Genomic DNA, 26613 nt, shown 5'->3' on the forward strand with positions numbered 1-26613 from the left:
ATGGCTCTGCAGGTAAAGAAGCCACGGGCCGTATAGAAGATGCAGGAGACACAGGTTCAATCCCTGGGTCGGGAAGATCCCCTGGAAGAGGGCATGGCAACCCTTTCCAGTATTCTTGCCGAGAAAAGCCCATGCATGGACAGAGGAGCCAGGGGGTCACAAAGAGTCAGACATGACTGAGCACACATAACACAAAGCAGAATGGATTGGGCATATGAACAAAAACTTTATATAAGATACATGTCTATGAGGCCCTGCTTTAGGCGTCAGTGGTCAGAGGTCCAGCTGAACTGCCAAAGGCGAGTCTTACAAAAACAGGTAGGTTTCCTGTGAGGCCTGCCTCTCAAGGTAGCTTCATTTCGCAGTGGCGGCAGGATGAGGCGTAGAGCCCCCGGAGTGAGAACGAGCAGTAACAGAACCCTCTCCCCCTTCCAGCGTGTTCTACGTCTTCTATGAGCAGTACCTGACCATGATTGACGACACCATCTTCAACCTCAGCGTGTCCCTGGGCGCCATCTTTCTGGTGACCTTGGTCCTCCTGGGCTGTGAGCTGTGGTCCGCGGTCATCATGTGCGCCACCATCGCCATGATCTTGGTCAACATGTTTGGGGTCATGTGGCTGTGGGGCATCAGCCTGAACGCGGTGTCTCTGGTCAACCTGGTCATGGTGAGTCCTGGGGAGCGCTCGGCCCTCACTCCTGTGCCACCGACGTGCCTTGTTTCTTGGGGTGGAAGGTCAGGGTCAGCTCTTGCTCTTGGTGCACATGGGCAGTTGGACGTGGTCACGTACGATGACGGTGTGACCTCACAGTCTGGCTGAAGTGTTCTGCGTGTATTACTGTAAAGGGTGAGTTGTTGAAGTATGTAGCCTGATGACAGCAAGATGTTCCATTTCCACTCTGACTAATTGCCCCTTCTGAATGGAATTTTCTGACCAGGACTTTTAGCCTCTCGTGTAGTTGCCAGTTGCTTTTTAAGTCTTGAATGTATGCGCATCTGAAAAAGTATGAACAGAAGCTAGACCCAGTGCATGTGCCCTTCAGATAGGAAAAGAACATGCTTCAGGGGGAGTGGCAGTGAGGCCCTGCTAGAGAGATGACAGCCTGCTGCCTGGGTCTGGGGTGGGAGGACCTTGAGAGGTTTCAGCCGCTTCTCTAGAGAAGGCCGATCTGCTGGAGGAATCTGGAGTGCTGGGCACTGTGCCTGGAGGTTCCCCGGGCTTCCCAGGACAGCTGATGTGGGTGCCATGGGGGCTTTGTCTGCCAAGTAGGAGGGGCTTTGCTCGGGGCTTCTTGACTCCCCAGGGTGCCCTGGTAACCACAGATCCCAGGAAGGGGGCGCTGCTTTTACCACCTTTAATCGGAGCAGAGCAGTCCTCACGGGAGCACTTTGTTTCAGAGCTGCGGCATCTCCGTGGAGTTCTGTAGCCACATCACGAGGGCATTCACGGTGAGCACGAAGGGCAGCCGCGTGGAGCGGGCGGAGGAGGCACTCTCCCACATGGGCAGCTCTGTAAGTACCGCCGAGCGGGCCCCCCAGGCGGCGACTTCACCGTGAAGGGCCCAGTCGGGCGACTGAGAGCTTCTCAGGAGAAGGAACTTTACCAGATTCTGAAAACAGAATTTGTTATGTCTGACTTAGCGGCAGTACCTCAGGATTACAAGTTTTCAGGCAATTCAGGAAACTTGCGTAGAGCTGGATCTTGCATAGAGCTCTAGCCTGGAATTCTTTAGGACTGTTCCCTTTCGTGACTCCTTTGCGCAGTCTGGCTGAATGAAGCAGGAAAACAGGTTTGATGTGAGAGCCACTGAAAACCCAGGCCCAGCCATGTGTGTTGAAAAGCAGCGAGCTGCCACGCTTGGAGCCCAGTGTGGTTTGTGGGTCAGGTTGGCAGACTCTTCTCAGGCTGAACCAGGATACAGGGCTGGACTGTGAACCAGTTTCTTTTCCACCATAGAAAATACTGTTATAGATGAACAATGAAGTGTGCAATAGCAGTGTCTAAAAGCGTAACGTACATACCTTAAAACTAATGCTCTTGGAAAAATGGTGCTGACAGACTTGCAAGGTTGCTATGGGGTATATGCAGAATACACAGCTTTTATCCTTATTACACCTTTTTTTTTTTCAGATTCATAAGCAGCAAATAAGCAGCATTTGGCTCTGCCTAATTGTTTTATCAGTAACTCTGAAAGCTGGGGTTCAGTCTGTCATTACTTTGGACCTTGATGTTTAAGAAATTCCTTTAGGAGGAAGTGTTCAATTATGGTCGGTTGATACAAGTGGTTTCTGAGCCCATCTCTCTTCTCTTAGGTATTCAGTGGAATCACACTAACAAAATTTGGAGGCATTATCGTGTTGGCCTTTGCCAAATCTCAAATTTTCCAGATATTTTACTTCAGGATGTATTTAGCCATGGTCTTACTGGGAGCCACTCATGGATTAATATTTCTCCCTGTCTTACTCAGTTACATAGGTAAGAGCTTTTTGTTTTTAACCTGGTGGGATAGAGGCAGCCTGATAGAAGGGCGGGTACCTTGAAGCTTTCCTTTGAAGTATTTGAATGTACTTATACCAGTGGTCATTTGATAAATATTTATTCTAAGAGAAAAACTCTGATCCTGGGGCTTCATGGCTAAACCACTTCATTAGAAAACTGGAGCCTGACGTGGTCAGCACTGGGAGTAAGCTTGCATGTCAGAGGCCCAGGGCTCCTCCCCGCTGAGGAGGAGGACCTGGTCTGGCCATAGCCCGCGGTGCCCTGGAGCAGCCTTCATTTCCGTTCACTTTTAAAGAAGAACGCTGCTCTGTGGCTTGTCTCTAATTTGGAGTTCTCTTTAGGAGCATATTTTGCCTCTGTGGCAACTTCAGCTTCTATAAATGACCTGTGGTTGACAGAACAGTACTAATTTGCTTGATTTATAGCTTTGTGATTGAGAAAATGAGGATTTTTCCCCCCGCTAGATCTCTGGAGGACAGGAAGTTCTGTTACAGTAGAAACCATCTCCTTTTCTCAAGAAATGATTCATAAGTTATTTTATCCCTCACAGGCCCGTCAGTAAATAAAGCCAGAAGTCTGACCGCGCAGCAGCGATACAGAGGCACAGAGCGAGAACAGCTCCTCAACTTCTAGCTGCCCCTCACGGGCTTGAGACTGTGTCTGCGGGTCGGCTGGTTTACCACGACGGCAACCGCATTGTCGAGGCTCGGTTGAACCCTGGACGTGAGCATCAGGCTACTCAACAGCAGCCGCTCTGGCCCTAGCGCTTTTAAACTCAGGAATGCAGACTCGGATGGGAAGCAGTATTACTGAACCTGGAGGCAGCCCCAGGGCGCTGGAGCACCTTTCAGTTCCCCAGGAATGAGGCCTGGTTCTCGGGAAGCCAGAAGGGGGCGCTAGGGAGCCTGCGATCTGCTCACTGACACTTCCTAAAGGCCAATCAATGCAATGTTTCTCCTTTTTCAGGAGTAAGCCATCACACAAGTTCTACACCTTATTTTTAGTAACATTTGAGGATGTGGTAGATACATACTTTATTACAACATTTTGTAGTTTAAAGAGCTTTATTAACGCAATAAATTAACTTTGTACACATTTTATATATATATATATAAAAAACTAGCAAGTGACCTCAGAAAGTTGTAGGCCTCATTAGAGCTTGGTCTCCGAAAACTTGTTTGAAAAAAGCAACATGTTCTTCACAGTGTTCTCCTGTAAAGGAAAATGCAGATTTAATCCGTTAAGACGAGGCACAAAAGGAGGAAAACAAGGGAACACTCCGCAGGTCCTAGATGTGGATACTGGGTTTTAACTTATTTTTCTCTCATAAAATACTTTGTTTTCCTAAGCTTCTGAGTCATCCTTTCTGTTCACACAGCTCATGCCATCACAGGACTAGCTGGTGCCTTGACCGCCCCCAGCAACCCTGCCGTCTGCCCTGAGAGACGGTGGAGAAGCAGGGAGATCCGTAAACACTGGAAGCCCTGAAAGAGTCACAGGTTCCCCCATCCTGAGGAAAAGGGTGCTTTAGATTTCATAACTTTGGAGATTAGAGTGATTGGCCAATGCATCCTGCCTAAAAATGAAACATTGACAAGCCTCAGGCCATTGACAACCCTCTGCAGCCATTTCCGATCTTGTTCCTGATTCTTCAGAAAGGGCCATTCCAGGCCCAGATGTGAGACAGCTTTGCCCAGATGACACTGTCTCCACCCCATCACTCCCTGAAAGTTCCAGAGCAGAACCCCAACTCCATCAGCACCCTGAATCCATTCTCACTACAGTGAACAGGCTAAGGCTTATGCGGGCTGGTACAAAATTTTGTTCTTTAAGAACTAGCCCAAGAGTTCTCCAAACCAAAAGCCTTCTCGCCCCACCCCAGCCGCCAATGATCTCCTGGTACTGAGTGTGGCCACCCCACGTCTTTTCCTTGCAGCTGTATTCTCACCTGGTGTGAAACTAGGGTTCCCTCGCAGACGCTGGTTTCGCTGTTCAAAAAATCGGAATATCGTGTAGAAAAGCATGTGGTCTTCAGTCTGCTTTGCAGCATCTAGAAACTTCCGTGCAGAGATGTTATCATGGCCACCGATCCCCCGGATGAACCTTAAGGCAGCTAACACTTGGTGTTTGGAAAGGAGAACTTCTACTATTTCATCATTTGCTGTGGAAAGTCGCTGGAAATAAGGTAGAAAGCTGGGTCAGTGCATGCAGTAGGAACAGCCTTCTGTGTGGTTTGAAACTTGGCTATATCAGTTACCTTCAGCATATCCAGAGACAGCTGGTGGGCAGGAGGATAAAAACTTTCTAGGGAAAGCAGCAGACAAGCCTGAAAGATACACGCTTTCAGATTGGATTCATAATATGTTGGAAGGTCAAAGGTTTTTTTTATACTTGTTTTTATTTGGCTATGCCACGTGTCTTAGTTACAACATGTGAACTCTTGTGGCAAGCAGGATCTAGTTACCCAAGCAGGGTCTAGTTACCCCACCAGGAATCGAACCTGGGCCCCCTGCATTGGGAATGTGGCGTCTTAGCCACTGGATCACAAGGGAAGTCCCTCAAATGTTGAGTCACAGAAGGAAAGCGGACTGGCACTCACCAAAGGCTTTGAGTCACTGAGGACGTGGTACTGCAGGAACTGGTGCAGCATGTAGAAGAGGTTGTGCTGGACGAGCGTCTTGATGACCAGCTCGTGTAAATAATGCTGAGAGACAGACAGACACGTCAGTCAACTACGACAGACTAGCGATGCAGCGTGCCGAGGACCGTGGCTGCTCTCAGTGAAGTTCCCGTCACTAAGAGAAGTGGGTGCGGGTGAAAGAACCCAGCCCTGATCTGACACCGATTTTTCCACTGAAGAACACAGGGTCCTATGAGGGGGTGCCTCACTCAGCCAGGTGTGCAGACCCTTGGGGGATACTGCGTCACTTCAGTTAAGACAGTGACCTGCTTTTACTCTAATGATTCCCTGTCCCTGGAACGTGGGCCCACAGAGGTACCTGTACTGTGATCTGAAACTGGTTCAGGGAACGGATGTACTCCATGAGCACGGCGATCACGAATTTGTGCGGCGTCTCCTGCACAGAGAACGGTTAGACACACACGTGACTCCTTGTTCATCTGCCCCCTGGCTTGCGTGGTTCCACTTGGCTGCGCTGTGCTGCTTCAGTCATGTCCAACTCTGTGCGACCCATGGACCATAGTCCACAGGCTCCTCTGTCCATGGGATTCTCCAGCCAAGAATACTGGAGTGGGTTGCCATGCCCTCCTCCAGGGGATCTTCCTAACCCAGGGATGAAACTCACATCTCTTACATCTGCACTGGCAGGCAGGTTCTTTACCGCTAAGCCACCCTCCAGACCCTCCCTGGTCTGTGATCATATTTAAGCTTGAGTATTAGAGGCCAAACGATGAGCATTCATCCAGTCCTCACTCCAAGACAGCTCGGTTACTCTAATCACATTCTGAGTTCTTTCTCCTCAGTTCCCTTCATGTATGATCACTGCCTTGGGAATCCTAAGCCCAAAGGGGGCTGGCGAGCCTCCCCTACCTTCTTCTCCGTGAACACTGACAGAACGTGGGTGTACATGTCAGACTGGTCGACCACGGCCTGGGTGCGCACCGGCCTCCTGAGCAGCGGGCCACTCCGGCTCTGCCCCGCCTCCACGGCCTGCACACAAACCACAGACAGGGTCTCAGTCATCTTCTGGGTAACGGCATGTTTACAGTCAACCCCAAAAGACCAAATTCCTAGATGCTGTGAGCCTGGACATGAGCAGAGGATGACACTTGGACAAACTCTGCAGTGCAGCTGGAGAGGGTGTTTAGCAGGTCAGAGCTGATCATCCTGAAAACACACCAGTGTTCATGGATGGAACCTAAAAGCCTAAGACGTAGTTTTATTGAGAATTTTTTTTAACCTCTTAAAATAACTCCCTAATAATATTAATTGCAAGCCATGTGGCATTTGTTGTCTAATAAAGTGCCTACTGCATCTTTGTTTTATGAAGCCCAGATCCTACACTGACTGAAAAATATCTCTTACAATGACTATCAATAGAATTTTTTTTTTTTTTGCTGAGCAGCAAGGCTTGTGGGATTGACCACAATCCAGATCAGGGACTGAACCCGGGCACTCAGTGCTGAGAACACAGAGTTCTAACCACTGGGTCGCCAGAGAATTCCCTCAATAGCTTTTTAAATGGCAAGCAAGGCTCCCCAAACGTCACTGAACAAGAAAGGCCTGTGAGATCTTGACGACTTCACCTCACTTTGTAATGCTGACTCTGCGGGGGGCACCTGAGAACCTGCATTTGCAGACGCCCGATGCATTCCAGTGGTGGTGTTGGTGGCCCACGCTCTTGACTCCCACAGGTTTACAAAGCCAGAGCACCGCAGTGTAGGGGCTCACAGAGGCTGCCATTTGAGATCAGACCTGCTGCCTCCTCTGCCCACAACACCCGTGGCAGGGACAGGACAGCTCCAGAAGGGCATGGGTCTGAGGACAGGGCCACACAAGGCTGCACACTGCACCTCAGCCCTGTTATCCCTGAGAGGCTAAAGGGAAGGGGTTCTAGGGGGTTGTTATTGTTTAAAACCACTGCCATTTTTAGCCTTCGGACTACTCAGGTTCATGAAGGCAAATAATTCATTCCACTTGTCCTGAACTTCCTTCTAGCTTCAGAAGACACACTTATGAAACAGTATAAGCCTACCCTTCACAACAGACATTCGACATTTTTGTTTGTTTTTTTTCTTTTTTTGGCCACAAGTGGCATGCGAGATCTTAAGTCCCCAGACCGGGGAAACTGGTCCCAGACCATGCCCCTAGCAGTAGAAGTGCTGGGAGCGTGGAGTCTTAACCACTGGACCACCGGGGAAGTCCAACAAACACCTGAGCCTACGACAGGAAAAGCACAGTGCTAATACTTAATCATCAGGATCCTAAAAGGAGCTTGACTGAATGACAGGAAAAGTCTTGTTTTTATAGCTTTTCCATCCTAAAAGGAAAGGAAGATGTGGCAAAATGATTTACATTACTGATTTACCAAAGTCTTGACTCTGGCTTGGCAGAAAGACATAAAATAATGCAAACCGAGACTGATTTTCTTATCCGTTACATAAAGGGAGACCACAAGGATCTATACATGTATATGACCAAACAGATTAAAAACAACAAATGAAGAGGAAGCCATTAAGTGACATTCAGCCCCTGGGCTCAGGGGACACAGGGACTCTTAAGTTTATGCTGCCTGTAAACATCCACCATGCCCCCTGGCACAGGGCAAACCTCAGTGGTGTCATTCTATGAGAATCTTGCTTATAGTTACATTGAAAATGTACCTGGGGTGGGGTCGGGTGGAGCTCCCCCTGGTGTACATACAACTTACCATCGTGTAACTCTGCTCGGCGTCCAGGTATTTCTTATACTCCTGGTTGAGTTTGTCAAAGACGGTGGCTATCACGGGCAACGTCGCTCTGTCTGACTCTGTCAACACTGGAAGGAATCAAGGTTCACACCGGTCAGCCTACATGCTAGGAGAGAAAGGACTTGTTTCCAAGGGTCACCAGGAGACATGACAGTTTAGGGGCTGGGGGCCCTGAGGGTGGTCACCAGCCCTTGCCGGTTACTGACAGAAGGCGTCAGGAGAGTCTCAGAGTATTAACAGACAAAACATCCTGAGTGACTTGGACTCAGAAAAGAGTTTCTTTTCCAGCTGGGAGGGCATCCTCTACCCTCGTGTGTGCCCAGGTTTAGGTCTGTTTCTTTAGTCTCTCCTACCCAAGAAATATCTTGCAGGGATACATCAAAAAGCAGCCTTTCCAGGGGGTTAAATGATGCCCCCGTCATGAGCCTACAGGCTGCAGAGAGGAGAAAAGCGTGGCACATCTCACGGCGGGCATGCAGGCCATGTCAGGAATCAGACCGAGGGGCTGAGGACCCCCAAGCCCTACTCACTCTGCGAGCACACAGACAGGATGACCACCTTGCACTCCTTCCTCTGCAGGAGGAAGTCCACGAGCCTGCCTTTATCCGGCAAGAGGTTCACTATGGGCTGCAGTTTCACCTGGAGGTTCCAGAGGTAACCTGGTGGAGAGGCGGCACGCTGAACCCTGGCTGCAAACCAGAGCAGCGGCCCCCGAGCTGCTCCCCTCCACCTTCACGGCGGGCGCGGGGGGCGATGCTGCAGAGCTGAGCCAGTGGCTGCGCTCACAACACCGCCCCGGCTGCGACGCTCAGGACACCCACTCCACCGGGACTGCAGCCAACGAGCTCTGCGTGTTGGCCGACTCCTCACGGAGGAACCCTCCCTGCACCCGCGGAGCACCCACTGAAGATGGGCACCTCCTCCCCTTCGGCACTGACGGAGGGCAGGTGGCAGCCCGCGCACGGCTCTGGTCCCGGGCTCCTCTTCTGCTCTGACTCGTCAGTCAAAGGCGACTCCTAAGGCTCCCAGAGGAGCTCTGGAACCCACCATCCACCCAGCCCTGGGCACCCCCTGTCCCCAAACCTCCCAACACCCTCACTGCTGGGCAGTGGGCACAGTCCTTCTCAATGGGGGTCTGGGAGAGAAAGGCTTCACTGGAAATGTCCGAGTCAGCCCTTTCTCCCCAGGACCAGCACCGAGCAAGTACCCTCGAGACGGACAGAAGACCATCCACAAGCTCATCTTTTCTAACAGGACACCCCCAACCTGCACCTCAGACCCACCTTGACTCGCGCTGATGATGATATCGGGCTGGAAGACGATCCACGATGAAGAGTCCACACGTTATAGGAAACACTACCCCAGGAGAGGAGGACAGAAGACAACCCAGCTCCCATTAGCATCCGCCCCACCGCTCACTGAGGCCCCCATGGAGGCCCGGCCCTTGATGAGAGGGAAACCCCACGGGTGCTTTCAATGGTGTGATTCACCCCTGACTTGGGGGCTTGAACCACCCTTAGACCCCGGTGTAAGGAGAGGTGACAGCTCCCCTCCCCAGCCCTGCCAAGGCCTTCAGAAAAGATACAGAGTTTACACGGGACGGGGGACTGGCTGGTCACAGGAGCCGGACCTACAAACGAAAAAGACACGTGTGTAAGGGCTAAGTAACCCAGCCAGAAAGTGCTGCCAGTACAACACTTAATACTTTCTAAGCGCTTCAGTGCGTGTTCATTCGACTGCAGTTAAGTAAGGAGGAAGTGAGTTGGCATGTCCCACTGATAACACCCATCAGGAGGAAGAAGGAAGTCGAGAACAATCCATGAAGAAGTCTTAAAGGAAGAAGTCTTGAAAGAAGTGGAAAGCAGATTGAGGTTTCTTTCACAGCGCTGTCTTGCTTTTTTACACACGTGCACAAGAACTGAAAAAGTTACCTGGGTGATTTCAGATTGGAAGATAGGTTTTAATCAGCTGGTTAGACAAGATGTCAATTTTGCACAGACTCCCCCACCCCTACCCCCCGCCCCATTAGAGGACCGGGCTGGAATATTTATAGAGTTGTTTTTGCCCCAATTGCCAGCAGTTATTTTCATGCTGAATAAGCAATCGCAGATACCAGCCATTCATCTGACATCATCTACTCTTTAAGTGCTGACATCTTTCCACTACCCTGGAAAAAGGAAGAAGCTGGAAAGACCAGAGAAGGCTGAGACCTAATCAGATGTGAGAACTACAGCCGACTCAAACAAGGCAGGCGTGAACTCCACGGGCCCACTTACACAGGGATATTTCTCAACAGTAGAAACCACAGGACTACATGGTCTGTGGGTGACTGAATCTTCAGGTGCAGACCGATGGATATGGAGGACTGACCATCAGTTATATGCAGATTAACCCTCATTGTTCAAGGGTCAACTGTGGCTTGTTCTCAAACTCTGCTCAGCTGGCTGATCCTGCAAGACCCAGCACGCAGGCACGAGGCAGAGCTCCGGCTAAACTATCAGCCAGAGCCTGACCTGATTCTTCTCGTGACAGGTACACGGTAGTCCTGTCAGTGGGTGAGGTCAACCCAAAGCTATCTGACAAGGATTCCTTTGAGAAAACGCTCCTCCCAGAGTTCCACATGTGCACCTTCTGACTCTGGTTTATACGTGGCAACCAACTTGGTTGGTTGGTTGTATATACAACCAACTTACTCCAGACTTCCATCTCCTTGAAAAAGAACATGCTTTGAGTTCTCCCCTGAAGTCAGTCACACTGAGTAAAAGCAAAAGGAACGAAATGGCTTTTCCCCTTTCCTGACATCCTGACCTCCTCTCTCCTCTGACTTCTCACTGCCACCGCTTCGGGTTGGAGAATGGGTTCAGAATACTCACAACCACAGCCTTAACACTTCCCATGACCACCAGTCAAGGGAAAACAACAGTCTTTGTCATCATAGTGACACAGAACGTAAGAACGATAAGGAGAACTGGTCCCAGCTCAAAATAACAGCCATAAATACCCAAATTTAACTGCTGGGTTACCGAGCAGAGACAAGCAGAAACGTCAACATCTTACTCAACATTAAAAACTCTTTGAGCTTCAGTGGGTAATCACAATGCTCCATTGTAAAGCTCAGAGAAAAGAAGCATTCTGTTTTCTTCAAAGGGAGATTCATGTCACTTGTAAAATGCTTTTCATGAGAACACAGTTTTAACTTATAGACTCAGTAGTGTTAGTCGCTCGGTCGTGTCCGACTCTGAGACCCCAAAGACAGCCGCCCAGCAGGTTTCTCTGTCCATGGAACTCTCCAGGCAAGAATACTGGAGTGGGCTGCCATTTTCTTCTCCAGGGGATCTTTCCAATCCAGACTCTGAACTCGCATCTCCTGCGTTGCAGGCAGATTCTTTATTATCTGAGCCACCAGGGAAGCCCAAGTTTCAGTAGTGACGTTAAAACCGACAGACAGAACCAGCCCTGGAAAAGCGAACAGATGTGGGAAGCCCGGGACCTGCTCCCCCTTCCACCCACACACGGTGACTCCCTCTTACCTGCCGCGGGGATCTGATAGGGCTGGATGGATCGAGCTGGGAGCACCGGGTGATGCAGAGTAACAGAGCCGTCGAATTCCCCCCTTAACCTGATATCAAATATCACCGACGTCTGGCGGGTAGAAAGACAACAGTGTGGTATCCGTCCAACAGACCTCAGGACCTCACATCTTCTGTTCAGATCTGCTGAGGGAGCCTCGTGTCTGTGATCTACCCCTGCATGCTGGTGGCTATCTGGGGAGGACTCTGCTGCGACATCACAGCTCTCCGCCAGCTCTCACACGGATTCCCACATTTATGACTCACTGCCTCTGAAGGGCTCCAGTGATGGGAACACAACCTTTTTACTTTAACTTGCGACACCTTCATTAGTTAACAACACGGGTGTCACCAGCCTCCAGGAGGCAAGTGGCTTGTCTTCCACTGGACACCCAGCTGACAGGGCATTCTAGTTCTTTCTCTGGAGCCACGTGGCCTCAAAACCACCATCATTTACACTTACAAAGGAAGTGCAAGGCTCAGGCGCTAAAGCAACAGAGTAGCTTGGCAGGAATTCCTGGCTTAGATGACTCAACCAAATGACTATTCTCAAGTTTGGTCTCATGTGTGTTGTTTTCTGAAATCGTATTTAATTATCCTAATCAACTGGTAGGGTTTTCCTAAACCATCTAGAAGACCAAACCCATTTCTACCTGGAAGACCAAACCTTTGAGCATTAAAAGCATTTTCTATCTTTTTCAGAATGTTTTGTCCTTTTTCACAGTTCCTTGGAGCAGGACACCCCCCAGTCCTACCTCTGTGTCCTGATGATGAACCACTACCAGGTTGTCCACCACGTTTAGGGCGAACTTCCCCGTCCGGTTTAACTTCAGTATGTGCATCTTCTTACAGGCACCTTCTCTGTAAGACAAGAGAAAGGTCACAAAATAGATCAACAAGCTTTAGTTTGTGTTTTAAAACTGGAGAAGAGGGAAGACAGCATTAAATGTACCGTGGTAGATGATACAGGACTACCTCTGCTCCAGTACTATTGGAGGTCCGAGAATGATGCCTCAGGAAGAGAACGTACAGCTGGCCATATCTGATCAGAGAACAAGGAGACGTAAGTCACGCTGGTCATCTGACATCCTTCCATTCTACTGAGTTATAAGGCCATAGGTAAGTGAATTACAAGATACCCACTTAATCAGATATTCTGCAGCCAACAGAAACATTTACAAAGAAAGTGCAGTTAGCTTAAAAAAAAGAAATCTAATATTAAGTGAAAAAGGGGGGGGGGATGCAAAACTAAATAGAACTTGTTCACAGTAGTAAAAAACCCACAAACTTATGCAGGCTGTCCAGAACTACTGGAAAGAAATGCAAGTTGTTAATAGTCGTCCTTGAGTAACATGCTGCGCTCATGTGCTCAGTCATGTCTGACTGCGACCCCATGGACTGTAGCCCACCAGCTTCCTTTGTCCATGGGATTTCCCAGGCAAGAATAGAGGGCTGGGTTGCCATTTCCTCCTCCAGGGGCTCTTCCAACCCAGGGATCGAACCCAAGTCTCCTGCAATGGCAGAGGGATTCTGTACCACTAGTGCCACCTGGGAAGCCCAGAGTAATATGCCAAGTCTATTTTTCTTTTCACTTTCTGTGATTTCCCAGTTTTGTAAAATGAATACAGTCCTTAATCAGAGGAAAGAATAATCACTTTGCATTTTTTAGCTTCATCTGATAAATGCTGCTGTGACCAGTTCCTGTAGGCAGGCTTTTCTTTCAGGAGTTCACAGTGTTGGGGCCTGCCTCAGGGATAAGGAAGAGACAGAGGGAAGGGTCTCCTTTTGCAAAGGTTGTTCTTATTTTTTTCTACACCATCATGCCTCAGATTTCTTAAAAAAAAAAAAAGCATTCTAAGTGCTAAAAATATTTTACCATTTGGAAACCAGTTTTAGGCCATAAGAGAATCAGAAGTAATTTAGAAGCAAAGTGTTGATATCTGTTGAATTTGGGTATACAGGAGAGTCTCTGAATTAGTTTTATTTTTGTGTTTGATATTTTCATAATAAAGTTTTTAAATTGAGCTATCTACATTTCCAAATGAAAATAAACCTTCCTACACAAATAATTTAGGTCTACATCTGTTAGATAAAAAATGTAAACTATGTTTTCCTTTAGAACAAGTATATTTTATCTAAAAAAATCTTTGATAAGCTTCAACTCAGAACTAAAAAAAAATTTCTGAAACTGAGAAATAAATTGGCTCAATGGTCTCATTTTATCAGACTAATGTGGTGAAAAAACTTCTCTAAGATCACAAAGTCAATAAAATCAGAAAAGAATGTCAGGAAGATGAGCTTTCTACATTCGTAAGATCCGGAAGTGGAGAAGCCAGGGTTCTTCTCGTGTGTTCTGAGGCTACAGGAGCCAGGGCAGCCCCGGTGTGCTTACAACAACCTCCTATCATGACAGGGCTGAAAGCAATTACCAGGAGGAATTCTCCCAAAGGACAGACATACATTGTCGCCATGGCAATGTCTCTCTCCGAGAGGCTCAGTTTAGTTGACTTTGGGGCAGCTGGTAATTCAATCTCAAACTTGGGCAGCTTCGACATGGTGCCAGCCTGTTTGGGGGAGAAAAAGTGTTTTTGCAAAAGCTTATTAAGCCCTTCTGATGTTTCAGCACTCCCCACGTCAAATCACTGAGGATACACATGCACTGTGTCTTCCACTCCTCTTCAGGGTTCCAGGGGCCTGGCCTTAGGACTCATTCTTGGCGGAGATGGGATGGTATGGGGTGCCCTCTAGTGGTCAGAAGGGGGCGAGGCTCTCGTTGATGGGATGGTATGGGGTGCCCTCTAGTGGTCAGAAGGGGCGAGGCTCTCGTTGGTGGAACTTGCCCCTTTGAAGTTACAGGATCAGTTAGGCTGTTATCAGAGAACTTTTTTAAAGGGAGGCCGACCCTTACCCGGAAGTAGAAGGGCTGCAGCACATTTCCAAGCACTGTGGTGGACAGCAGAATCACGGAGCCCTCGGGACAGTACATGTACCAGTTCACGTTGATGTTCTGGCTCTTCAGAAGCTTCAGATTCCGCTTCTCTGGTAACACCTGACACAAAGTTCAAGAAACAGAAGCCTCATTTGAAAACAGCAAATGGGAAATTCCCTGGCGGTCCAGTGCCTCTGGACTCTGTGCTTCTGCTGCAGGGAATGCAGGTTTGATCCCTGGTCAGGGAACTAAGATCCTGCATGCCTCGACGTACGGCCAAAACAATAAAAAAGAAAATACCTGAAGACTGACACAGTACACAAAGAAAATCATAAAATGAAGAAGTCAGTAGTTAAGGAGGGGGAAAAAATCATTTTTATTTATTACAGCTACTATTCTTCCAGTGCTGTGCTTATTAACACTTCCAAATCTTAGCTCATTTATTCTTTCCCTGTCCCCAAGGGCTGGACATCATTAGGCTGATTTGAGGGGAAAAAATAAGGCTCCAAGGGGCAAAAGAACCTGTGACAACCCAGGCAGCCCACCTCACTCCAGGGCCGCCCAAGCCCCCACACTCCCAGGCACCATCCTCCCAAGAGTGGGGAGCAGCAGCATCCTTGGTTGATATGGATCCAGCGAAACAAGCCGACACCCTGGAGCCATGTGCACCAAATCAGCCACCGCCCTGCCTGCAGAATCAGCCTTCCTCCTGGTCTCCCGCTCGATCTGAGGCTGGGGGTAAGGGGGTATCCTTCTTCTAACAGACTTGTTCATGAGACTCCACATGCAAACCGAGTAACTATTTTATAATAATGGCACATTTAAAATATACTCAGAAACTCATACATTAAGGAGTGCTGAATAGAGCCCCAAGATGATGTTAACACTCCCAGAACACTGCCCTGAAGAACTGACATGGAAGTCAACGTTGGGGATATGGATTTCTTGATGATCCAGGGATAAAAAAATAAAGGTGTGTCAGATTCCTCTTTCTTTCCAACTTATTTCTTGAAGATCTTAAAACCACCTAGATGACCCGAATGTACACTCTTCTACTTCTGAGAACAGAAAGATGTACTTTTAAATGACTGCCCCAGGAACCCTTCTGTAAAGCTACAATCCTTTCCTTGCTATTCACAGGCACAAAATTCTATTTCTGTGCATATGGGATTCAGGTCGCTTTTCTTTCTGACAGTCACTAAGGTTCTGATAACGGACCTACAGCAAAGTACCACGGCATTCACAGCACCCTGTGTTACAGAGGTGTGCCTCCTCCATTAGTACATTCCAAATGAAATTACACTGGTTTTGTTGGGGCAACAAACTTAACACCTGAAAGAATTCTAACCCTCTCCACATTGGCTCCACTTAAGAGATTTCAGGAGCTTTCTCAATAGATCAGGCAGCTGGAACAGATTAACACATTACTGACCAGGGAATTTTTGCAGAAACTAAGGCCTGTGGCCAGCAATTTGTTATGTAAGTGAATACTGAAACACTCTGGTCAATTACATTCCAGTAACATAAGATGCATTACTATGCCTCTGGTCAGTAAGTTAGTTATTAAAAGATAAAGAGGAAAGTCCAATGTAAACAACAGAGTGAAAAGGCAACCTACAGAACAGGAGAAAGTATTTGCAAATTGTCTATCTGATAAAGGGTTAATATTCAAACTATACAAACACTTCCTACAACTCGACAAAAAGAAAATAACCCAATTTAAAAACAGAGGGGACTTCCCTGGTGGCACAATGGATAAGAACCTGCCTGCTAATGCAGGGGACAGGGTTTCGATCCCTGGTCCGGGAAGATTCCACATGCTGCAAGCAACTAAGCTCACGTGCTACAACTGCTGAAGCCTGCTCGCCCTAGAGCCTGTGTTCCCCAAGAAGCTGCTGCAATGTGAAGCCCGAACACCGCAACAAAGAGTAGCCCCCGCTCGCTGCAATTAGAGAAAGCCCTTGAGCAGCAACAAAAACCCAGCACCGCCAAAGATAAATGAAATAAATATTATTTTGTAAAAAAAAGGAATAGACACCATCCAGAGCACGAACAAAAGGACAACAAGCCATGAACAAGGTGTATACCATCATCAATCAGAGAAATGCAAATCAAGACCACAATGAGACACCCTCTGACACCCAGCAGGATAACTGCTATGGATAAAACAGAAAACAAGTTTTAGTGGTGAGATGCAGAAACCGGAACCCTTGTGCACCGCTGCTGGGAATGGCATTACTGCTATGCGGAAATGCCTCAAAAATTAAAAACAGAATTATTATGTGATCCAACAATCCCATCTGGGGGTTATATACCCAAAAGAACTGAAAGCAGGATCTCGAAGAGACACTCATACACTTGTGTTTATAGCAGCATCATTCACAGTAGCCAAAAAATGAAAGCAGTGCCAGTGTCTGTCGGTAGATAAACGGACAAACAGAATGTGGTGTATGTATTCAATGGAATATTTTCCAGCCTGGCAAAGGAAGGGAATTCTGACGCATGCTGTAATATGGATGAACCTTGAGGACATTATACTAAGTGAGAAAGGACAGTCAGAAAAAGACAAACATTGTAAGATCCCATTTATAGGAGGCAGAGGACCTTAAAGCAGACAAATTCATAGAAGCAGAAAGGAAATCAGTGGTTACCACGGGCTGGGAAAGGGGAAATGGGGAGTTGTTGTTCAATAGGTACTGAGTTTCAATTTTACGAGATAAAAGTTCTGGAGCTTGGTTTCACGACAATGTGAAAATATTTAATGCTAATGAATTATATACTTAATGGTTAAGATGGTAGATTTCATGTTCTGTGCTTTTTATCACAGTTAAAAAAAATTCTGCGACTTCCCTGGCGGCCCAGTAGTTAAAGCTTCCAATGCAGGGGGCAAGGGTTCAATTCTTAATAGGGGAACTAAAATCCCACAGGGCACAGCCAAAGAATAAAAATAAATAAAAGAAATAAGAATAATAAAAATAAGTTTAAAAAAAAATTCTTTTTAAGATGAAAAGGCAATTCATAAAACAGGAAACACAAATGTACAATACACAAAAGATGCTTAGCACCCTCCTAATGAAACATGCAAATTAAAATGGCTTTCCACCTCTTAAGATTAGCAAATGTCTACAGACTTACGGTATCTAGCTCTGCTATCGGTGTGGAAAATAGAGATTCCTATATTGCTAGTGATAATGCAACTTCTGGAAGAAATTTAACAATATCTGTTCAGGTTTTTACTTTTTATTCTTAATTTAGTTCTTACTCACATTTTATCTTTTGGCCTTGTTGCAAGGCATGTGGGATCTTAGTTACCTGATCAGGGACAGAACCTTCAACACCCCCACCCCACAAATACCACCCATTGGAAGCAAGAAGTTCTTAATTACCAGACCACCAGGAAAGTCCCTGTTCAGCTTTTTAGGTATTCATACCTAGACTGTAATTGCCCTTCCAAGAATTGTGTCATCTAAGAATATAAAGCAGTGTTTACAAGCTCATACACTGCTTGAACTCACTACAGAATTGTTTGTAATCACTAGAAAACAAAAGATGTTCATGAACAAGAAATGGTAAAACTGTAGCACATCTACACACCTGAATACCAATCGGAACAAAATATGGTAGGATGTGTGAGAAATATCCCTATGCAAAGAAAAAACAACCAGTTGCAAAAGTTTATACAATAGAACCATATTTGTAAGTGCAGGAACCAAGTGGAGGAACAAGCACCAAATCAGTTCATAATGGTTGCTTCCAGGGATTGTGGGGGACTTTTTACCTTCCATATAAAGTAAAGGTAAGATCTGAATGTTCTACCAAAAAATATGTATTACTTGTAATTAGAAAAAAAAGAATAAAAACCCAAGTGAATTCAAACAACTGCTAAAACATGATCACAAACCTTTCTCTAGAACATGTAAGTAAAAAACATTTGTTCTTGATTGTTTGCTAAGTCTTATCTGACTTTTTTGCGACTCTGTAGACTGTAGCCCACCAGACTCCTCTGTCCATGGGATTTTCCTGGCAAGAATACTGTAGTGGGTTGCCATTTCCTTCTCCTGGGGATCTTCCTGACCCAGGGATCGAACCTGCGTCTCCTGTATTGGCAGGTGGATTCTTTACCACTGAGCCACCAAGGAAGCCCAAGTAATAAATATAATACCTGGTAAAATTCGATTCCTTGATCTGTGATGAAGACAATTTCAGTAGAACTGGTCCAGCAGAATCCTAGTATGTTGGCATTTTTGGTCTGAAAGGAATTGTAGAAAGATTTTTTTTAATTAATAAAAAAAAAATGAACGTGTAATTTTTTTCAAAAGTTTAAAGTACTTTTAAAACTACTTTAAAGTACTTTTAAAGCACTTTCTCAAAAGTTTAATGTTTAAAGTGCTGTTTATATCACTCTGATAAAAGTTACCAAGATTTGGTTACTTATGAACAAATCAAACTGTTAAATACAGTGTTCCCAGATCTCCACCTGAAACACCTCACTGAAGCACCTGAATGTGAAGTCCTTCCTGTCAACAGGATGGGGGAAAGGACTAAGTTTGGCAGGAAGGTAACTGCCCAGCACTCTGATACCAACCTCTACCTTTAGAAATCAAAGGACAGCTGACATGCTGAGTCAAACACACCATAAAAGCTAGTGGTATAAAGGCCTAAAGATTTTCCTTGACTGTTACCCAAAGTGGGGCTGAAGGTCTCGAGCCCTGCCCTGAGTCACCTGGAGAAAAGCCACGCTGGGAGCCTCAGAGCAGCTAGGCCAGGACCAGGCTCTGCTGCACAGAGCCACGGAGCCTGCCAGGGGCTAAGGTGTCTGCAGATGGGCCCCTCTTTGCTGGGAAGCCATCAGAAGTATCAGTCACTCAGTCATGTCCGACTCTCTGCGCCCCCATGGACTGCCAGACTCCTCTGTTCGTGGGATTCTCCAGGCAAGAATACTGGAGTGGGTTGCCCTTTCCCCCTCCAGGGGATCTTCCCAACCCAGGGGTCAAACCTGCATCTCCTGCTTTGCAGGCAGATTCTTTACCTCTGAGCCACCTGGGAAATCTGAGGAACCCAGGGGGATCCTCAAGTAGCAAAACCATTACAAAGATACGCAAAGACAAACCCCTTCACCAGCAGCGTCTGCTGGGTTTCCTGGGTGCCACGATGCTCTCTGAGCTGAGCCCCATCTAGCTCATCAGCTCAGCAAACCTGATTAAAATGGATTAGAATCTCCACTGACGGGAGGGACGGAAGAGGAAAGACACAAGGAGCCAAGTCCAGACAACATCATCAGGAAAAAGGGGGAGAGAACTCCTTTTCTGAAAACCTCCAAAGAGGCTGCTATGAAGGGAACCCAAGGTCTGACCCAGAAACGCCGCCTAGCGGAGAAGAGCAGGGGCCACAGGAAGACAACAGCTACCAAGGGCTGAAGCGGCTCGGTGTTCAACATCGCCCATCTGTTTAGTCCTGCCAGCTCCATCTTACAGCTGAAGAAATGCACTTTAAAATTAAAGTTAAAAGGTGTCTGAAGTCAGAGCCAACGTGAGGCAGATCCCAGGGTCCAAGCACAATCTAATTCCACATTTGTGCTCTCAATTACCCGGCTACCCTGTGCCTCTGACCCTGGGGTTTACGCCCACCAGCTCAGACAGAATCACCCCATCGGCCCATACCTTGCACTCCTGAGTGTACTCCAGCTGAGAACTATCCGGGATAAAATTAGAAAAGTCCTGAAAGGAAAGAAGCACACAAGAGGAGAAGTGTGAATCTTCAAGTACAAAGAGACAAGAGGAAAAAGACAAATAAATTTAAAAAGGGATCAGAAAAAAAAAATGGACAAAACCCCAAAGACAGGAAAAATAAAACAACCTATCTGGACAAGCTGCCCCATTATCAGCAACAGGTTGACAATTCCAATTTTTAAAATGAGTTAATCCAAATATTGTTAGGGTTCAGAAACTGATTTTGAAAATGCATTCCTCAAATGACTGACTTCAGAGAAATGGGTTGCTATATTTTACAAGAGGCTTTCCAAAAATTTTAGCAGTTAATACTGACAGAAAGAAACAGGATTTGCCTTTCTCAACAGCTTTTTCTCTACAAATGGCGATGGTGAATACTGACGAAAGCCAAAATGCCAACAAGCTGCTCCAGCTTTGAATATCTGCTCTTAGATCAAGCATTCAAAGATGAAAGAAATGAAAATATGAAGATACTGAGGTAAGGCTAACTCCCAAAGTTGCCAAAAATATGCTTTACAAAATCTATGGTTCCAGTTATCCATCAAAACAAAAGATGCCTGATGTTCCAAATAACTTTTAAAAAAACGTTAAGGGGACTCTCTGCAATTCCAGGAGTTAGGATGTCTCACTTTTATTGCCAGGGGCCCAAGTTTGGTGCCTGGTTGGGGAGCTAAGCTCCTGCTAGCCACGTAGAGCAGAAGGAAAAAAAAAAAGGAAAAATTTAAAAAGAGGTACATAAAAAAAATTTTTAAGTCAAAAATGACAAACTAAGGCCATTAAGCATTTATCCATTTAAATGTCTTTCTCATCTTCAAGAATACGAAAACTCAAATACAATGCAGCATAGAACTACCGCTTCCATGAAATTAAAATAAAAATGGGCCCTTTGACACTGGAATTTTGCAGTTTGTTCTCTTCCAAATGTACTTCTAGTTTTATATTTCCCCATTCCTTATTATTTACTGTGTATTTTTATTTGGTCTATTTTCTCTGCCGTCAAATGTCTGACTCTTTGCAACCCTATGGACTGTAGCCCGCCAGGCTCCTCTGTCGATGGGATTCTCCAGGCAAGAATACTGGAGTGGGTTGCCATGCCCTCCTCCAGGGGATTTTTCCAATCCAGGGACTGAATCCGCATCTCTGGTGTCTCCTGCATTGCAGGCAGATTCTTTACCACTAGCGCCACCTGGGAAGCCCACCAAATGTACTTCCAATGTCCTCTGCTTGGTACTATAAAGATATGTCTTACCACGGTCTTTGAGGTCCTCTGAACAGCCAATATCTTATTTTCCAAGGAAAACTTGATGCACTTCACTTCTCCCTTGTCCTCCATTCTTTAAGAAGAAAGAGCAGGTGATGAGTTGTACAGTTCATGACTGCATTCTAGCTTCTATCATTTTATGAGAAGAAAAAAGACAAGTTAAATATTCAGGAAGCAGCAAATCTTAGTTTAAAATGACAATGATATTTCTGAAGCTTCAGTAGGACCACTTTTCAAATAGCAGAGTCCAACTGGCAACAGGAGGCAGAAGAAACTGACCGAATTGCACGTAACAAGTGACTAAGGTGTTGCGAACACTGTACTTTCACCTGAGCCTCCTTTTAGATGTCACTGAGTCTAGACCCCAGAGCAACTTTCTCCACACACTGCCGCCTTCTCTCTCCATTGCCTTCACAGCAACACCTTTTTTCTCCTGAGATGCTGGCAGCTGTGAGATATTTACTTATTTCTGATTGAAGTATATAGCAGCGCTTTTGAAAGAGGAGTCTACTTTTTCTACCCAGCACCCCATGGGCTGTGCCGCCCAGGATGGCTGCACCTCCATCTCACAACCACCTCAGATGGACATCAAGAGGAAGCCAAGGGCTGGATCACAGGGGAAACTCTCGAAGGAAAGGGGGCACTCACTGTCCCGATTATGGTGATGGTTTCAGGTATCAAAACTCATCAACTATATATGTCAAATATATGCAGTTAGTAATAATTAGACCACAACAGAGCTATTAAAAGTAGCAAGATGTTTTTAAAACAGGGTAGGGAATTTCCTGGTGGTCCAGTGGCTAGGACTCAGCACTTTCACTACTGGGCCTGGGTTCGATCCCTGGTCGGCAAACTATGATCCCACAAGCCGCTCAGTGTGGCCAAAAAAATCAGAGGGTAAACTCAGTATCTCCCCTCAAGTCTTCCTGAGCCCCCTGGGCTAGATCATCATGGCCTTGCCCCCACTTTCCACACCCAAGTGACCAGCGAGTCTTACTCCAGACCTTCCTAAGCAACCCCAGAGAGCCTACTGGAGGCCAGTCAACCCCGTCGTTGGTCTACACTGCCTTCAGGCAGGTTTCCACTGCACCGGTTCAGAATGCAGCAACGGTCTCTTAATGGGATACCTGACTCCTATGACAGGTTCCCAACTAATCAAGCTTCAATGCTGCACCAGTGCACTCTTCCCAAATACTCATCTTTTTGCCTTTTTTAAAAATCTAAAGTAACGAGATGAACCCTGAAATCCACAGCAGAATATAGAGGGTTCAAGCTGACTGCCGTCAGTGGCCACACCACCACCCACGCCTTCCCTGCGTGAAACCTCGTCTTCAGTCACACAGACAGGGAATCCCTCCCCCGCAACAGGGAGACTGCTTGTCTTCATGTTCTCTCCATCCGGAAGCCTCCTGTCCACCTAGAAGCCTCCCTTTCAGGCCTCGATCCTCTCTGAGGCCTTCCCCCTCCCAGGCAGTGGTCTTCCCCAGCCCATTCCAAGATAAATGCCCATATCTTCTCTGTGCCTACATTCTGAAGCGAGGGTGATCACAATACCTATCACAGTAAATACTATGCGTCCACTCCCTGCCTCCCAACACTAAATGTATGGGTTTTCCAAAAGCAGGGTGTGCTCACCTACTCAGTGGCTCTGTCGTGTCTGACTCTTTGCGACCCCTAAAGGGGGCCAGGCTCACTCAAAGCCTCCACACGCTTGGAGCCCAGCACACTGCAAGCACTGTTTTCCCAACAAAGGATGATCAAAGAAAAAGAGGCTGATTCATTTTCTACTTCAAAAATTGTTTTCTAGGGACTTCCCTGGCGGTCCAGTGACTAAGAACTCTGCGTTCCCAATGCAGGGGGCCCAGGTTCCATCCCTGGTCAGGGAACCAAATCCCACATGCCCCAAGGAAAAGAACCCACACGCTGCAACTAAGACCTGGCCGCTGCTGTTAAGTCACTTTAGCCGTGTCCGACTCTGTGCAACCCCAGAGCCGGCAGCCCACCAGGCTCCCCCATCCCTGGGATTCTCCAGGCACAGCCAAATAAATAAAAACTTAAAAAAACCAAAAAAATAAAAACTGTTTCCTAGTTACACAGTCCAACTGTAAAATGTTTTTAAAGTCACTACTGAACTGAGGACCAACTCTGTACTTTACCCTCTGTAATCACAAGAGTTAAGGTCATCAGATAGTTTATCATCCAAACTGAGATACTTCTGAAAGTGAAAGGAGCTGCTACCCATAGTTACACTGGTTCCATTGGGATATACTGGGACATCCAGTCCCCTTAAGCATACTGGAAGCTGAGATTTCAACACACATGATTACATGGCAAACACTGACCCAGGAACCTCCTCCATCTCCCAAATGCTCTGGAAAGCCCCTGAGCCAAAAGAGGAAATAAAGCCCCTCTTCCGCCGAGAAGCCGGAAATACGAACGCTGACGCTCTGACTGGTTAATTTCAAGAGACACGAACTGGAGTATGTGAATCCCAAAACAACAAGGAAAGACTGCACACCTTCAGTCTGACGGGAAGTCCAAGGATGTCCACCTACACTGTATAGCGGGTGTCTGCTTCCCTCTTCCTACAGGCAGGGATGTGCCCCACACCCAACATATAAAACAAGCTTCTGAATGAGAAACAGATAAAAACACCACTTTGTTGACACGTTGTAACAGTATGGAAAAGTCAATATGATAATTACCTAAATGAGATGGGATTCCTGTCATCAGGGCCTTTCACTACCACTCCAGTGGCTCCACCAGATCGAACGGCAAAAACCTGGGAGAAAAAGCAGCGACGTTTTACCATCCTGAACTCTGAAAGGCTCCAGACACCTATGCCCACCTGCGACGATGATTTCTGCTACCCCCCACCCTGGGTTGAGCTGAACTAACGTGGCACTTAAGCAAACTGCGGATGCTTGGTGTCCACATGAGTTTTAAGAAACAAGAGAGTAGTGACCAAAACAAGCTGCCATTTGACACCCTGCCCGCCGTGCGAGACCGGGTGGGTCCTGGAGGCTGCAAGCTCTAACCTGTTTCTGCAAAGGCACCGTGAATGCAGTTACGCACCCCCGGCTACTCAGCCAAGCTGCTCCCCGAGTTTACAAAATTCCCGAGAACAGTGAAAATCTCAGCGCCTAAATCCTTCACTGCAAGGGAAACTGACGACCAGAAGGCGTCGGGGAAACACCGGCGTGCCACCAGCGGACCGCAGCGGCCGAGGGGAGCGGGGTCCGCCCGCTGTCACTTCGGGGGAGAAAGCCCTGGCCGCGGCGGAGCCCGGTCACTTGGATGCCTCACAGGACCGGACTGGCGCGGCGGCCCTAGGCCTGATCCCCGGGCCCCCGGCCCCGGCGCGCGGAACACCCGGCGGCATCGGGGGCGGCTGGCAGGGCGCGCCGGGCCGCGCGGGGGAGAAGGGCGCGGGCCGGCCCGGACCTGCTTGTTGGCCTCGTCGAAGAAGACGCAGTTGACCGGGTTCGCCTTCTCGAAGTGCACCGGCCGCTCGCACAGCTCCAGGTAATAGTCCTCTTCGTCCATGGCGGGCGCCGCCGCGGCGGCGGGGGGCCCAGGGGCGGCCGCCAGCGTGAAGCCGGTAGAGCAACACCGGATGTAAGGAGTCTAGCTGGGCGGCGGCGGCGGTGGCGGCGATCTCGCGGGCGCTGAGGCCGCTTCCTGGTGCCACGCCCCCAACACTCTGGCACGTGATCCGCAGATCTCCTCGCTTAAACTGGCGACTAACTGCCCGCCTCGTAGAGGTGGGGCCCACCGGCCGGAGACCCCCCGCCGGGCTCTCCGCGGGAGGCTCCTCCCCTTTGCGGTGGGGGCGGAGCCCCAGGGCTGCCCAGCAGGCGAAGAGTGGCGGCGGAGGGGCGGAGGGCCTGACAGGGAAACAATGTTTGGTGCAGTGGGCGGGCGTGCGCGCCCTGGAGCCCAGCCGCACTTTTCCGGGCGGTCGGGGGTCCTGGCTCCCTCTCGGTCACAGGAAGCTTGCGCAGGGCCGCGTGCTTGTGTGGGGCAGGGCTGCCCCCTGGTCTAAGGAAAGCGCATCCTTCTAGAGCCTGTCTCTTACTAAGGGAGAGCATGGTCAGCGCCTGGATGCTCTGAGCGTGTAACAGGGAAAACTAGTTTTGATGGCTTTGATAGTTGAAGGGGATGGGGTAAAGTGGGGGGTAGGTCCTCATTCAAGGGATAGATGAGAGAGATGGGAGGGAAGAAGGGAGAAGCACAGATGACCCCCTAGATGTCCGTTCTCAACAACCAGATGAATTTTGGCACCATTTTCTTAAGATACAGGGTGGCTTGCGAAGTTTGGCAGGGAAGTGGGGAAGGTCAAGAATTGGGTTTTGGACACGTGAATCCGAAGAGAAATGATACACAGATGGATATATGGGCATCCCTGGTGGCTCAGACATTAAAGAATCTGCCTGCAATGCAGGACACCCAGGTTCGATCCCTGGATGGGTAAGATCCCCTGGAGAAGGAAATGACAGTCCACTCCAGTATTCTTGCCTAGAGAATCCCTTGGACAGAGGTGCCTGGCAGGCTACAACACGACTGAGCTACTAACACATATAGGTCTGAAGCTCATCAGAAGAGTGACAAAACTGGAGACAGAAATTGGGAGTTATTGGAATAGAGATGGTATTTGAAACCATGGAATTGGGTGGGATCACCTAAAGAGAAAGTGAAGTCACTCAGTCGTGTCCCACTCCTAGTGACACCATGGACTGCAGCCTACCAGGCTACTCCGTCCATGGGATTCTCCAGGCAAGAATACTGGAGTGGGTTACCATTTCCTTCTCCAGGAGATCTTCCCGACCCAGGGATCGAACCTGGGTCTCCAGCATTGGAGGCAGACACTTTAACCTCTGAGCCACCAGGGAAGCCCTGGGTCACCTAAGACAGGTGCATAAAGGAAAACACACACAACCAGCCTTTCGAGGCCAGGAGCAGGAATCGCAGAGGACAAGCAGAGCCTGCCAGAGAAGTAGACAGGAAACCAGGAGAGGTTGTCTGTGGAGCTGAGTGAAGAGACTGAGGAAGCAGGTGTCATTTGCTTTACAAAGGCTGCTGAGAAGTCAGCTAAGGAGAGCCCTGCAGATGTTCCAGGTTGGGACCCTGCTGAGCTTTCCTGGGACAGACCCCTGCCCTCTCTCCCCGCTGTTGCTCTTCTCTGAAATACCCAGA

At 47.9% G+C, this 26613-nt stretch overlaps 2 protein-coding genes across 3 annotated transcripts in view; one reads left to right on the forward strand and one right to left on the reverse strand.

Annotated features, from left to right (window-relative positions):
• The window catches only part of NPC1 (NPC intracellular cholesterol transporter 1), a 43675-nt gene extending 39827 nt beyond the window's left edge, over positions 1–3848 (forward strand). The window contains exons 22-25 of the mRNA XM_043888827.1: positions 436–667; positions 1399–1512; positions 2314–2476; positions 3051–3848. Of these exons, the coding sequence (XP_043744762.1) occupies positions 436–667; positions 1399–1512; positions 2314–2476; positions 3051–3133 (592 nt within the window). The 3' untranslated portion in view covers positions 3134–3848. The remainder of the gene's footprint in view (positions 1–435; positions 668–1398; positions 1513–2313; positions 2477–3050) is intronic.
• On the reverse strand, positions 3546–25103 carry RMC1 (regulator of MON1-CCZ1). Of its 2 annotated transcripts, XM_043888828.1 has the most exons (20): positions 24862–25103; positions 24123–24199; positions 21406–21490; positions 20088–20144; positions 18590–18676; positions 14407–14547; positions 13959–14062; positions 12451–12540; positions 12254–12359; positions 11460–11571; positions 9515–9559; positions 9213–9266; positions 8460–8588; positions 7891–7997; positions 6051–6170; positions 5500–5577; positions 5100–5204; positions 4758–4826; positions 4449–4674; positions 3546–3712 (listed from the first exon to the last, which is right to left on the reverse strand). In XM_043888828.1, exons 1-20 carry the CDS (start codon positions 24961–24963, stop codon positions 3633–3635), a joined length of 1974 nt encoding a protein of 657 aa, XP_043744763.1. In that variant the 5' UTR covers positions 24964–25103; the 3' UTR covers positions 3546–3632. The 2 variants fall into 2 exon arrangements, with proteins under 2 accessions (XP_043744763.1, XP_043744764.1); XM_043888829.1 differs by lacking the exon at positions 24862–25103 and having other exon boundaries at positions 21406–21546; positions 24123–24176.
• Positions 25104–26613: the final 1510 nt, after the last annotated feature.

The sequence above is a fragment of the Cervus elaphus genome, chromosome 27, assembly GCF_910594005.1.
Source record: "Cervus elaphus chromosome 27, mCerEla1.1, whole genome shotgun sequence".
NCBI lineage: Eukaryota > Metazoa > Chordata > Mammalia > Artiodactyla > Cervidae > Cervus > Cervus elaphus.

What these genes read in the sequence shown, in the direction of transcription:
- RMC1 (XM_043888828.1), bottom strand. Translation starts at nt 24,963, where the DNA reads ATGGACGAAGAGGACTATTACCTGGAGCTGTGCGAGCGGCCGGTGCAC. An exon ending in GACATTGCCATGGCGACAAT is followed by an intron (nt 12,541 to 13,958) that starts GTATGTCTGTCC and finishes TTCTCTGATCAG; the next exon opens with ATATGGCCAGCTGTACGTTC. An exon ending in AGTTTCAGATCACAGTACAG is followed by an intron (nt 5,205 to 5,499) that starts GTACCTCTGTGG and finishes TCTGTCTCTCAG; the next exon opens with CATTATTTACACGAGCTGGT.